Raw genomic sequence first — 12,420 nt, forward strand, 5'->3', positions numbered from 1 at the left:
AGGTAGGTGAATCATCGGCGCCCGAGACGGACAGGCTATTTCAAGGGGGTGTGAGCGCTCGATCCAACAAGAGGAATGGTTGCGAAGGTTAGTTGGACGATGAGAGATGTACGTGGCACAGTGCAGGGTAAGTTCCTTTGGTGGTTTCGTGTCAGTGGGGGGAGAGCCACGATCAAAGTGAGGGGTGCTTTACGATGTGTGTATGCAAGTAAGCCAGTGAAAGGGGCGTCTCGTGGTAGACTGTAAGACACCGAATGCGGCATCGCAGCCCTTGGTCAGTAGAGGCCCCTAACTGAGTGCCCCATGCGTGGAGTATCAACTGCAAATAATAGGCGTGCCGATGCATAGACAGTAGCCTGTAAGGTTCGGTGGAGAGGGGCATCTCGGATGGCAACTATCCCCTTACCAGCCCTCGTCGATGTCCGCGGCAGATTTTGTAGTTGGGAGCCACATGGACTGCGCATTGAAGCATTAGCGTTGAGCCTTGTTGAGAGAGCTGTGGGCTTTACTCACAAATTCCTCGCCTCCTACGGCCAATAGGTTGTATCGTGGATTGAACTGGACTGCCCGACTTGCGGCGTGCTGACCATCTCCAGGCCGCAGGATGACGGAAGGCTGCATGGTCGGTGTTGGACCGGCAGGATCCGGAGCCTGGAGTTTGGTAGCCCCATCTGGGGCGGACAGGTCCCATGCCACAATGTTGCCGTCCCTTGAGCCTGAGAATACACATCGCGAGTCTGCGCTCCAACACACTTCTTCACCGCTGTGGCGATCAAGCCCTCCATGACCTTCCAGGCGCCGGACGATCACCAGATCAAACGCGTCAAGAACATAGTGGACATTCGATGCCGTGCCGACGAGAAGGTAGTCACCGTTGTTGGAGAATGCGAGGGAGGTGAAGTTGGCTGAAGCCGCCGATTCAATTCGAGCATGCTCGGGGTCCACCAATCTTGTGTAGGCAAAGGGCACCTGAAAGATCAGCAGTGGAGAGGGGACCAACTTACTGCGTCCAATGAGGCAGAATCAAAGAGCATGATGGTTTGATTATCAGAACATGCTACCGCGAAGACTACTCCGCCTGAGTCAAACGCGGCGATGGTCGAGCCGCCCATATCGTTGATGACACCCTATGGCTGTTAGAAAGCATGATCCTGGGGACAAACATACCCGGCAGGTAGGAGCACGCAGGTCCCATAACCTCACAGTCTGGTCGTCACCAGCCGAAATGAAAGTGTCATCCACAGGGCTCATCTGCAATGAGCGAACGCTGCGATAGAGTCAGCAGCGCACATCGGGAGCTGTATAAATGATGACACCAACGTATCCGTATGCCCCTGGAAGTACGAGAGATACTTGTTGTCGTGCATCGAATGGTACCGGATAGCATGATCAGCCTTGGTCGAGGCGTGGATGATGTTCTGGGGCCGGTGGGTGAATCGAGCGTGAGCGATGCCGTACTTCTTGGAGTACAAGGTGCGAAGCTTCCTATAGGAGAGCTTGTCAGCATCCACTTGAACAGTTGGGCAGGATCGTGGAGAACACTCACTTGCCCTTGCGCGCGTCGTAGAGTGTGAAAACATCGTCCTCCCCGGCCGTGACGCAACGGTCGCCCATGTCATCGAACGCGACGCTGGTCACATGCAGAGGCGATCCGGATGGACGAGAAGAGGGTTGGGATCCTGAAGCTTCGGTCGTCTGAGACTGAGAGTTGTCGACCGCATCCTTGAATACGCGCGACGGTTTAAACCTTTCCTTGAAGAGCGTCAGTCAGCCTGACACCTGCCGGACTCGTTCAGTTGAAGGCTCACGATGATGTCTGGGGTAGTCGGCGTGATGACAGATTTCAGAGCTGCTTCTTGCTTTGAAGGGTTGATATGAGATAGACCTGCGCTCATTCTGAACACCAAGAGTGACGAGAGCTCTGAAAGATGAAGGAGACAAGATGTTGACAAAGTACTTACTCGATGTCCTTGTTGTCGATCAACGAAAGAGCTCAATGACGGTTGGGTCACTTTCGGCATCACGTGACACAATATCTATTGCGGGGCGCCACAACGGACCTCGTTCACTACGACAACCCTCGCATGCATCCACGTAACTCCTACGTATTACACCAGCATACTTCCAGTGTTCAGGCCTTCGGTATGCGCCCTGCTCTCAAATGAAAGCTGTCGCCATATCTGCACCACAAAGCTCTCCGCTTCGTCGGCAAGGACCTGCGCTGTCAGCTTCATCTGTCGCATTTCCGTTTTGTTGGCCGCTCACAGCTGAAAGATCATCCACAAGTTCCCGAGGCCCCTTGTGCTGGGTGAGGTGGTCAACCACAAAGTCCGCGAGGTCCTGATCCAGTCCACCAAGGGCATCGGCAATCTTGCGTTCAATCAAGCCCTGGATCTTTGTCTTGACCGCGGGCTGGGGCTTGTCAGCATAAGCACTTATTGTAGGGGCTCGGGCTCACGGCTTGAAGGGCCGACCACTCGATCGGAGTGTCGAAAATGGTGGACGCATTCCGTGAAAGGCTCTTGCTGATATCGAGGAGACGAGCTCGGGTCTTCGCAACCTCCTCCGCCTCGTCAAGGCCCTTCTCATAATCCAGCTTCACCAAGGCTCGCCTCTTGCGTTGAGCGCTGGCGTCGTCCTCTTCGTCACCAAGCGCGATCGTGGGTCGCGGGATGACTTGAGCAACAGCTGGCTTGGTCTCCTTCGGCTCAGACACCACCTGGGCTGCAATTGCCAGCTTCACTGGCGCAGCATCGTCGGCAAGGAGACCGGCCTGGCGCTGCCGCGCCTCGAGTGATGCCAGCTCCGCCATTTGCTTCTGCAAGAAGTCCTCAGACTCGGCCTCAAGCGACTTGATCTCGTCACTCTCCAGGCGGCGATCGTCGATGTCTTCCTGCTCTTCGCGTTGGCGGGTTTGCTGGCGCTGTGCACGCCATTGCGCCCTGTGCTGATTAGCAGCGACCTTCAATCGGCACAAACCTATCACTGATAAACAAGTCCCTCGCTCGCTCCTCGACATCATCGTCGTCCCAATCGGCGAGATGCTCCAAAGCGCTGCGCTTTCCGCGAACCTCGGCGTCCGTCCTCTGCTGCCGGACTGACTCCTCTCGAAGTGCCGTTTCAATGCGTTGCCTTTCACGAGTCTCGACACGGTGCTCGCGCTGTTGCGTCAGATAGCTGTCGAAGCCACACGCGTCCTGCAGACTCACATCTCTCAGCGCCAAGGCGTGCTCACGGTCCTGCTTTTGCTTTCGAATGGCCTCATCTTCCTCGTCTGTCCGCTCACTTTCGCCTTTCCCGGCAGCAGTCTCAGGGCGCACAAAGTTGACCGGCTCGTTGTAACGCTGCGGGTCGTCCTGTCGGCCTTGGGTAGTCGGCCTCGCTGCAGCCTCCGTTCGGCTTGATTCATTTGCAGGTGGTGGAATGAACGCCCGCTGGCCATAGCCATACGACGAGTTGGCCGACCTTGAGGATTGGGGCTGCATGGCTTTCTGCTTTTCCTTTTCGTCGTCCAGAATCTTCTTCTCCCGCTCACGCCTCGCTGCGTTCTCGCGGAAGATGGCAATCTGGTCCAGCACTGCGACCCGTTGGGCCTCTGGCAGGTCACCTTCCTTCAGGTCCTGCAAATGAGCTGGCACAATGACCTGAATCGGCGAATAGCGACCGCTCCTGTTCTTCGAAGGCCTTCCGCCAGACGATGCGTTAGGGTCGGTTAACATTGCGACGATGTGGGCAATTGAACGTCGGGCCTGGGCATCGGCACTCTCGTCACTCTGCACGATGATTAGTATTGCTGCTCCCTGCCGTGAACGTACGTCTGAGCGGCCCAAGGTCTCTTCAAACCCTTGGAGGAACTCTGCCGTCTTCTGGTCGGCTTTGACGGTCAACGCCTTGCGTGGGCGCTGCTCTGACGGGCCTGAGACAGTCTGGTCAGGCAGTTCGACGCCGTTGAGACATCGAATACAGCGTAGCACGACCTCCGGGCTCTCAAACGAGGCAAAGCCAAACGCTTGAGGCTTCCCGTTGGCTCCCACTACTCTAATGAGCTCATGGAGTGGGCCGCACGCCTGGTTACTAGTTCAGCACGAGTCTCGGACAAGCACTCACATTCAAAAGGTCTTTCAACGTCGGATCACCAATTCCCGGCGCGATGCCTCCGACGAACACTTTAATCGTCTGAACATCCTTATTCGCACTAGGCGGCGCAGAAGACGAAGTCACGGGAGGAGGGTAGGGCGGCAGCTGAGGAAGGCCGGCACCTGACGGCCCGAGGCCTAAGCCAGGGTGAGAGGATCGCGGCGGGTAAGCCCCTGGTGGTGGTCTTCCCATTCCCGCGGGAGAAGCCCCTCCATTAGACATAGGAGAGAAGTTGGGAGAGTATGGGGTCGGACCATAGCCCTGGTTGTTGTAACCTGGACGTGGTGGTGCACCCCCAGGAGCGAAGTTTGGACGAAACGGTGGTAATGTCGGAGGAGGAGGAAATGGTGCTAGAGTCTGGTCAGCCCGTATCACTTGCAGCTAAATGACAATGGTACTTACGCTGACCATGACCGTTTGACGACATGTTGACCCGATTGAACCCAAGGCTGCCCCTGGTCTTGTTGGTTGATCGTGTTGGAATGCAATGTTGACAACACGAGAAGTTGGTCGTTGTCGATTGTTCAACAACCCACCTGGTCGAGATTCAACATGGCCGATTTGCTTCCGTCGTCCCTCACCACGTGAGCCGATCAGACATGACCGTACACCTCGGCAGTCGGTGCCTCCTAATACATCGTTACTGCCACCATCTCATGCATCGGGCATGCGAGGGCCAACTGCATTGGCGTGGAAACTACTGGAGCGGTAGGTGAGTACCTCTGCTCGCATGGCTTGGGCTAGTGCGCACGCCCTAGCGATCCCACTTCGTCCCGTATGGCATCGGTTCCTCACCCATCAGACTCACCTGACATACTTCAGTAATGAAGCAGCCTCGTGGTAGTTACTTCTACGATAGGGAACACTCACTCGCATCAGCGAAGCCCGCAAGCCTCTCACTGACCCCGCTAATGAAACAACATTGGCCCTTTCATCTGCGCGGCAGTCAGGCAGTAGTTGCCTTCACTACTGGCGGGCACAGATGATGAGGAGTGAAGAAGTACTTGCGATCGCCTACTATCAAATCAATCTTAGGCAAAGGCAGGCTGCTCCTCGAAGCCAGCTCTGAATGATGTCCGACCGTCCGTCATTGACGCCCAGCTCACAGGGCAGGCTTTGCTTACGAGCAACCTACGCCGGTTTCATGTTTGAGGCAGATGCAAAAGCTCGGAAGGAGAGTACAATTAATCAAGAGTTTGTTTGTGCCACAGTACCTTGGGCCCAAGGCCAGTCCCTCATGTCGACATCGGGAACGTGGACCGTCCCAATGAAGAATCCGGACGACCCCAACTTAACGATCCACAGGAGCATCGTCACAACCTCGATATCTCGGTTGGAATACAGTCACAAGCGGGTAGCATGCGTCGTGGGCGACCAACTATCTAATGTACAATGTTTCTCCGATAGAAGAGAACAGCCTACTTGCTGTCCTTGGTACTGGAGCGCTCGTCGGGAATGAGGCCCTCGTTGACCATCAGCCCACCAATAACGGTTGACTCCTCAAGGTGACGGAAGATCCACCTGTTGACGAAATCGGGGCCTGGGATGCGAAGCTTTTTGCCGTCGCGAAGGGCCGTGGCGGCCGCAAGAACGGTTCGGACGTCATACGTGGAGTTGAAGACCTCGGGAACACCTCGCTCGATGTTGAGGTGCTGGTACACTGCCTCCATTGCCGTCCGGACCGAGTACTCGCACGTGAAGATGCAGTCGCGAGACTTGGTCTCGGCAAACTGACCGAGGAACGCGAGGTTGACGGCGCCTTCGGGGACGACATTGGGGCGGTCGCCCTTCTGACGGGGCATGAAGAAGGACGTGACGTAAGGCATCATGGTCGGCACCGTCTTGGCGCCGGTGGCAGCGAGCTCTGGGATATCCTCCTCAGGGACTCCCATGTGATAGAGCCACTCCTGAGTGATCTCCTCACCCGTGCACTCCTGCATCGGCTTCTTGACGTAGTCGCCAGGGGTATCGACAAACAGGGCGTAGACCCACGCCACAATCTGATCAGGAGACTGGTTCTTGAAGTGCGGTTGACGGTTGACGGTCCAGCTGAGCAGCCACTTAGAGTCTTTGGCCGTGACGATGCCGCCCGTAACGACCTTGCCAGAAAAGGGGTCGCGCTTGCAAATCTTCTGAATGTAGGCAGGGATGCGCTTGTCGAGCGTCGTGGCGGTCGCCGCTTCCCACTTGGTCTCGGGGATGTGGTCACCAAAGACGCCAGGCTTGCCGAAAGCACCAGACGCGTCCTTTGCAGCAATCTTGCGCCAAAGGTCCCAAGCAGGTGCAGGACCCTCCTTGAGCTTGGCGGGCGTGTGGTGGTCTCCATTGTCGGAGTTTTCAGTCAAAGAGCCAATGGTGACAAAGAGGATGTCGTTGGCACCAAGGTCAACACCGCCCGGTGCCTCGGAACCGTCATCGTTGCGAACGGTCCAGTGGATGCGGGTAGCCTGCTTCCGCTGCTCGGTGAGCTCAAAGTCGACGTCTGTGACGGTTGTGCTGAACTGGAACTTGACACCGCGGTCTTCAAGATACTTGCGAAGGGGAAGAGCGAACGACTCGTATTGGTTGTACTTGGTGAACTTGAGAGCCGACATGTCGGGGAGGCCGCTGATGTGGTGGATAAATCGGTGGAGGTACAGCTTCATCTCGAGTGCCGAATGCCATTCCTCGAAAGCGAACATTGTGCGCCAGTAAATCCAGAAGTTGGACTTGAAGAACTCTTTGGTGAACACTTGGTTGATGCGCTTGTTCTCCATGTCCTCGCGAGGTGCAAGGAAGACGTGCTGGACCTCCTTCTGGGCTTTGTCGTTGAGGGTGAAGAGCTTCTCGGTGTGAGCGTCCTCGCCACGGTTGTGGGTGACACGGCAGAGGGAGTAGTTTGGGTCGTCCTTGTTGAGCCAGTAAAACTCATCCAGGACACTTGCGTCGGGAACTTCGAGCGAGGGGATGGAACGGAAGAGGTCCCACAGGCATTCGTAGTGGTCCTCGAGTTCGCGACCGCCACGAACCACGAATCCAGACTTGGGCTCCTTGATGCCATCAAGGGCACCGCCGACAAGGCTGCCCTCTTCCAGAATGGTGATCTTGCTTCCATCCATCTGGCCGTCGCGAATGAGGAAAGCGGCGCCAGCAAGAGATGCGAGGCCGGCACCAACGAACCAGGCTGTCTTATCGTCGACACCCGCGGGCTTGCGAGGGCGAGCGAAGGCCTCATAGTTGCCGCTGGTGTAGCCGCTGGTGTAAACGGTCATGATGAGGTGGAAGGGCACAGAGTACCTGTGGTGAAGGATGAGGCGAGGTTATGGGAAGGGGTTGGGGTGGTTGGACTTTGAGAGTAGCCCGCGAACACCCCCGCCTTAAGAAGCGAAATCGGAGCAGTCATTTTCCCAGGTCACCGGCTCACCGGTTTTGCGAGGAGTGGAACGATTAGCGACTGATGTCAGTGGCAGGCGCGCTGCAGGGTGCGAAGTGGCGGGGGACACGGCCGTGGCGGCAGGGCAGAGGGGGTTGTCGGCCCGCGCTGCGTCTGTGACCAAACGCCGACAGCAAACCGGGCCGAACGGATATAGGCTTGGCCTGTGATGATCACACGGCTGTCGGCGAGGGAGAAGTGATATCAGACGCGAAGGGGGAGGCAGTGTCGAGCAACGCTCGTCATTCGGGGGCCGGAATAACGGCTCCAAGGGCCGTCGAGAAGGTGGCTTGTGCAGTTTAGTCGGTCGTTTAGCACTACTTGATCTGCATATGTTGCTGGTCTGCGTGAGTCTTCCTGACAGGGGTGAGTAGGTGTGTATGGGAGATGCACAGCAAAGGGAAGTAAGTTGATGGACCCAGAGGTCGGGATCGGTCGGATAAGAGCGTCATGGCGCTCGGCTCGACAGGGTAGACCCGGTAATCTCGATACCCATCTTGTATTTGTATTTTACTTGCCCAATCATCATTGTCGACAGTCTATTCTGGCCCTCAAGGAAATCTCGGCGCACGCGCACGCGCACGCTCACGCTCGGTAGGGTGGGTGCATCGCACGCACGAGTGATGTGCCTAAGCCACCATCAGCCTCCCAAAGCCACCGCCAAAGCCACTCGTAGGATTCCGCTCAAGCCACCACCTCTGTGCGTCGACGAGTCGTCGGCAGTCGACTTTGCTCGCGAGCTTTCCCTCAGCCGCACTGGCTGGCTGGCTTTGGGTTTGGGCCCTCCTGCTTGCACCAGGTAACGAAACCCGTATTGCCGTTCGAGCCCATGTGGGCGCTTCACCAGCTCAAGGCCAGCCAAGACGGGCGGCATGAGCGGCAGTCCCCTTCCGGTTCCTCGTCACCCTTTACAGAGTCCGAGCTGCAGCAATTTCCAGTGCTGTCGAGACGCAACTTTTGGTGCATTCAGAGACACCAAGCCACAGGTGGGTGCGCTCTCTCAGGCTCGAGAGGTCGCTCAATATGGCCTGCAGCCCATCACTACGACCTTCGTCTGCACCTCAATGGCGGTCTCTTAAGTTGGGCAATCCCGAAAGGGCTGCTGGGCATGTCCAAAGACGCAGAGCCGGCCCGGCTCGCAATCCAGACGGAGATTCATCCAGTCAGCTACGCCATTCATGAGGGTAGGAAGCCGATGCCAAGCATTATCGCAACTACTAACACCCGATTCTTCCTACAGGACGAGAACCTTGTGAGTTTGCCTGGTCGTGGCTGGCGCGAGCCGGCGAATGATCTTGAAGCTGAGACTGCCCAGTATCCCGCACTGGCAAGCCTCGCGGCACTCGTAAGAAGCGACGCATGTGCTCTGGCTGATGGGAAGTCCTGTGGGATGTAGGATACTACTTTGTCGACGACATTCACACCTATGACGCTGAAAGCCCCGAGAGCCCTTCGACGGATGGGACGGATGCGAAAGAGTAAGCCTCCTCTCATCAGCTGCACCTGATCCGACCCAGTCCTGGGCTGTTCGAAGAGCGCAAACTTGAGAGCGCAATGGGGCGGATACGAGACGGCCAGGCAACAAGCTTCCACTTCTTCCTTCGAGGTGGTGCAAAGGTGATTGAGCACGACAGAGGACCCGACCTGCTGCTGACTATCTCAGATGACAGACCACGGTACGAATGGTCCAGAGAGCCTCGTGCGATATGCCCTGACAGCATGCAGCTTTCATTCTCGTTCGCACGGCGGACAGTGGAGGTCAACCCCGACAAGGCAAACCGAGTTGGTTGCTTCGTCTCCCAAAAGGAGTACACGGATACCCTTGGGATGTGAATGGAGAAGACGGGTATGAGCACGGGCGAAGCGTGAAGAGTGAGTTGGCATCGATGTCGTGCAAGTACCGTCCTAATGCTTGAAGCTGGCAGGACGATGGACCAAGTGTGCATGCAGCAGTGTCGTTGATTAGAACGACTGGCGGCTCTTGTTGTTATCGGCAAATTCGATTGCCGAACGCCGAATCCGCGCGCGGGGCGGGGCGGACGGGGCGCGGCGGGGCGGTCACTCGTCGGTCAGCGGGCGGAACTTGCTCGGAGCGGAGTCTCCAACTGCCCGCCAACCTCGCCTTTCATCTCTCCCCACAACGCGCATCTGCTCACATTATAATATCATACACGTCTGCAACCCCCTTGCTGTACCCCAAACCCCCTCGACTTGCCGGGACTGCATCATTCTCACCCATCAGCATTCGCCTTCAGCTTAAACCGCCGCCATGAACCGCTCGTTGTCGACTCTCGCCCGCTCATCCTTGTATGGTGGAGCCCGTCTTTCCCAGCGTCGTGTCGCTCGACCAACATTGTCCTCGGCTCTATTCGCTGCCAATGCCCATGCCCGATTCTTGCAAACCGCATCTTCAGCTCCTGCCGGTGACAACTTTGTTCGGTGCGTTTGTGACCATTCATACAGCTGTCGCACTAGCTGACGTTATCAGCATCGTCGAGGTCTCTGCTCGTGATGGTCTCCAGAACCTCAAGCCGCCTGCCGTCCCAACTGCCGTGAAGAAGGAATTGGTTGAGCGTCTGCTGGACACTGGCTTAAAAGTCATCGAAGTGGGCAGCTTCGTGCGACCGGACCGTGTGCCTCAGGTGAGTTTGCTTCATTGGATCCGAAGGGCACGGAGTAACACGACAACAGATGGCAGACACGACCACCCTTCTTCCAGGGCTTCCCCCGCTTCGCAGTGAGGGCCCAGACGTTCACTACCCAGTGCTGGTCCCAAACATGAGGGGCTTGCAATCACTCCTGGAGCTCGAGGACTCGTACAAGGCCAGCAACGCGAATGGCGGACCGCTTACCAACGAGATTGCAGTCTTCGTGTCCGCCACCGAGGTTCGTAGACAAGCCACCGATAGGCCGCTTTTAGCTTCTTGCTGACTCTGCAGCCATTCTCGAAAGCCAACAACAACGCCTCTGTGGACAAGGTTCTTAGTGGCCTGCCAGGTGTCATCGACAAGGCATTGGAGCGCGGCTACCGCGTCCGTGGATACGTCTCTTGCGTCATGACCGACCCGTACGCCGGACCCACTGCCCCAGAAGATGTCGTCAAGGTCACCCGCAGGCTGTTGGACATGGGCTGTTACGAGGTCTCACTCGGCGACACCACTGGCGAAGGCAACCCCGAGGCTTGGAAGACGCTGTGGGAAGCGCTGCTGAAGGAGAACATCCCGACATCTCGTCTGGCTGTAAGTGAAACACGCACTCCAAGGATTGGCTGGCTGACACTCTACAGGCTCATGTGAGATCCGAATCGGTTGAATCCAGCTTCAAACTAACATTTACAGTGCCACGACACGTTCTCGATGGCCCTCCCCAGTATCCTGGCCCTGCTGCCACTGGGACTGCGTATCGTTGACTCGTCGCTTGCAGGCCTCGGAGGCTGCCCTTACTCGCCGGGCGCTACCGGAAACGTGGCAACAGAAGACGTTGTCTATGCCCTCCACAAGCTCGGGTACGACACTGGCGTCGACTTGGAGAAGCTGGTCAAGTCTGGCAACTGGCTTACCAAGACCATTGGCATCTCCAATGAGAGCAAGGTTGGACGTGCGATCGGTGCCAGGCTGGCGTTGAAGGAGAAGAGCAAGTAGTCGCTGGAATGCATTATCAGGCAAGGCCCAGCAGTTCAATGACAACATTATTCATTCAACTAGACGTAGCGTGCACAAGCGACGATACTAAAGCGTGGCAATGCCGCGGAGACGAACATACATGATCTCCCAGCCATCTTTGGCCGTCGAATTGGTTTCCTTCGATGCATCACCAGGAGCCGCATCGCTCCAGTAGGCATCAGCACGGCAGATATCGGCGACCTCCTGCATCAGAGCGTCGGCCTCGGAGGCAGGAAGGCCTTGAAGGAAAGTGTTGCGAGCAAACGTAGTGAGCCAACCGACGAGGTCGGTGGTAAGGGGAGTGGGGCGTGGGTAGAGTGCAACACTCCCCGGAGTGAGTCCGTGCTGTTTCAGGAGCTGGGCGAGTAAGCCCTATTCTCCCTTCGAGTCACTCACGCTTGTGTACTGCTCCGCCGTCGGGAAGTACCAGGGGTCACGGGGGGCAGGGTCAATGCCATGTCGGCGCAGAACTTCGTGGAGAGCTGCGCGAATGCCCACACTGCTATCGTTAGACTGGTCTCCCAAGATTAACGCTCTGTACTGACGTGTTTCCAAAGCCGCCAAACTCAAAGGCGACCCTTCCTCCGGGCTTGAGGAGCCACTTGATAGTGTCGACGACGCCGCCCGGGTTCGCCTTGCACCAGTGGAAGGTGGCAGAGGAGAAGACAGCGTCAAACTTGCCCTTGAGTGCCGGATCAAGAGTGGTATAGTCTTGGATGTCGGCCTTGCGGAACTGAATGCCGACCTTGTCTCCTGCCACACCTGCCTTGTCAAGCTGCCATCGATTAGTTGTCGGCACCCGTGCCACCCCTCGCGGATAACCCACCATGCTCTGGCTGGAGTCGATCCCCCAAACGGTTCCCTCGGCTCCCACAGCCTCCTTGATCTTGAGAGTGAGCTCTCCAGTTCCACACCCAAGATCGGCGATTGCCTCTCCGGGTTGAGGGTTCAGGAGGTCGAGCACTGCCGATGTGTACTTGGCAGAGTACACAAAGTCGGCATGCTTGTTGTAGTTGGAGGGGTTGTGGTTGGTGAGAGAAGCAGTGTAGCCAGTGGCGGTCATCGTGAAGAGATATGGGGAGGGAGGATGCCTGCCTGTCCAGTCGATGGACGACTATTTGAGCTACTCGACGAGGAGGTCGAGGTGGTGCATTTAGGTGGAGGTTTCGGGCAGGTCGGGCCCGATTTTGGGGTCATTCTTCGGCCGAC

At 57.0% G+C, this 12,420-nt stretch overlaps 6 protein-coding genes across 6 annotated transcripts; 2 read left to right on the forward strand and 4 right to left on the reverse strand.

Annotated features, from left to right (window-relative positions):
• Window positions 1-402: 402 nt before the first annotated feature.
• Window positions 403-1,895, reverse strand: Q8F55_008823 (uncharacterized protein; the record flags this gene model as incomplete). Its single annotated transcript, XM_069357205.1, has 7 exons — window positions 403-456; window positions 514-969; window positions 1,005-1,127; window positions 1,168-1,267; window positions 1,321-1,485; window positions 1,547-1,752; window positions 1,809-1,895. The coding sequence occupies 7 exons, from the start codon at window positions 1,893-1,895 to the stop codon at window positions 403-405; spliced, it is 1,191 nt and encodes a 396-aa protein (XP_069205142.1).
• Window positions 1,896-2,108: 213 nt separating this feature from the next.
• On the reverse strand, window positions 2,109-4,548 carry Q8F55_008824 (uncharacterized protein; the record flags this gene model as incomplete). The annotated part of the gene is made up of 9 exons (XM_069357206.1): window positions 2,109-2,216; window positions 2,266-2,412; window positions 2,459-2,942; window positions 2,980-3,161; window positions 3,210-3,773; window positions 3,816-4,067; window positions 4,108-4,274; window positions 4,457-4,487; window positions 4,540-4,548. 9 exons carry the CDS (start codon window positions 4,546-4,548, stop codon window positions 2,109-2,111), a joined length of 1,944 nt encoding a protein of 647 aa, XP_069205143.1.
• Window positions 4,549-5,555: 1,007 nt separating this feature from the next.
• Q8F55_008825 (uncharacterized protein) lies at window positions 5,556-7,388 on the reverse strand (the record flags this gene model as incomplete). Its single annotated transcript, XM_069357207.1, has 1 exon — window positions 5,556-7,388. One exon carries the CDS (start codon window positions 7,386-7,388, stop codon window positions 5,556-5,558), a length of 1,833 nt encoding a protein of 610 aa, XP_069205144.1.
• A 990-nt stretch (window positions 7,389-8,378) lies between these two features.
• On the forward strand, window positions 8,379-9,382 carry Q8F55_008826 (uncharacterized protein; the record flags this gene model as incomplete). The annotated part of the gene is made up of 5 exons (XM_069357208.1): window positions 8,379-8,535; window positions 8,584-8,733; window positions 8,865-8,894; window positions 8,931-9,027; window positions 9,067-9,382. 5 exons carry the CDS (start codon window positions 8,379-8,381, stop codon window positions 9,380-9,382), a joined length of 750 nt encoding a protein of 249 aa, XP_069205145.1.
• Window positions 9,383-9,818: 436 nt separating this feature from the next.
• Window positions 9,819-11,190, forward strand: Q8F55_008827 (uncharacterized protein; the record flags this gene model as incomplete). Its single annotated transcript, XM_069357209.1, has 6 exons — window positions 9,819-9,988; window positions 10,038-10,191; window positions 10,241-10,435; window positions 10,489-10,788; window positions 10,836-10,841; window positions 10,888-11,190. 6 exons carry the CDS (start codon window positions 9,819-9,821, stop codon window positions 11,188-11,190), a joined length of 1,128 nt encoding a protein of 375 aa, XP_069205146.1.
• An 87-nt stretch (window positions 11,191-11,277) lies between these two features.
• On the reverse strand, window positions 11,278-12,274 carry Q8F55_008828 (uncharacterized protein; the record flags this gene model as incomplete). The annotated part of the gene is made up of 4 exons (XM_069357210.1): window positions 11,278-11,568; window positions 11,608-11,710; window positions 11,757-11,986; window positions 12,038-12,274. 4 exons carry the CDS (start codon window positions 12,272-12,274, stop codon window positions 11,278-11,280), a joined length of 861 nt encoding a protein of 286 aa, XP_069205147.1.
• Between the last annotated feature and the right edge of the window lie 146 nt (window positions 12,275-12,420).

The sequence above is a fragment of the Vanrija albida genome (assembly GCF_041260175.1).
Source record: "Vanrija albida strain AlHP1 chromosome Unknown contig_7, whole genome shotgun sequence".
Taxonomy (NCBI): Eukaryota; Fungi; Basidiomycota; class Tremellomycetes; order Trichosporonales; family Trichosporonaceae; genus Vanrija; species Vanrija albida.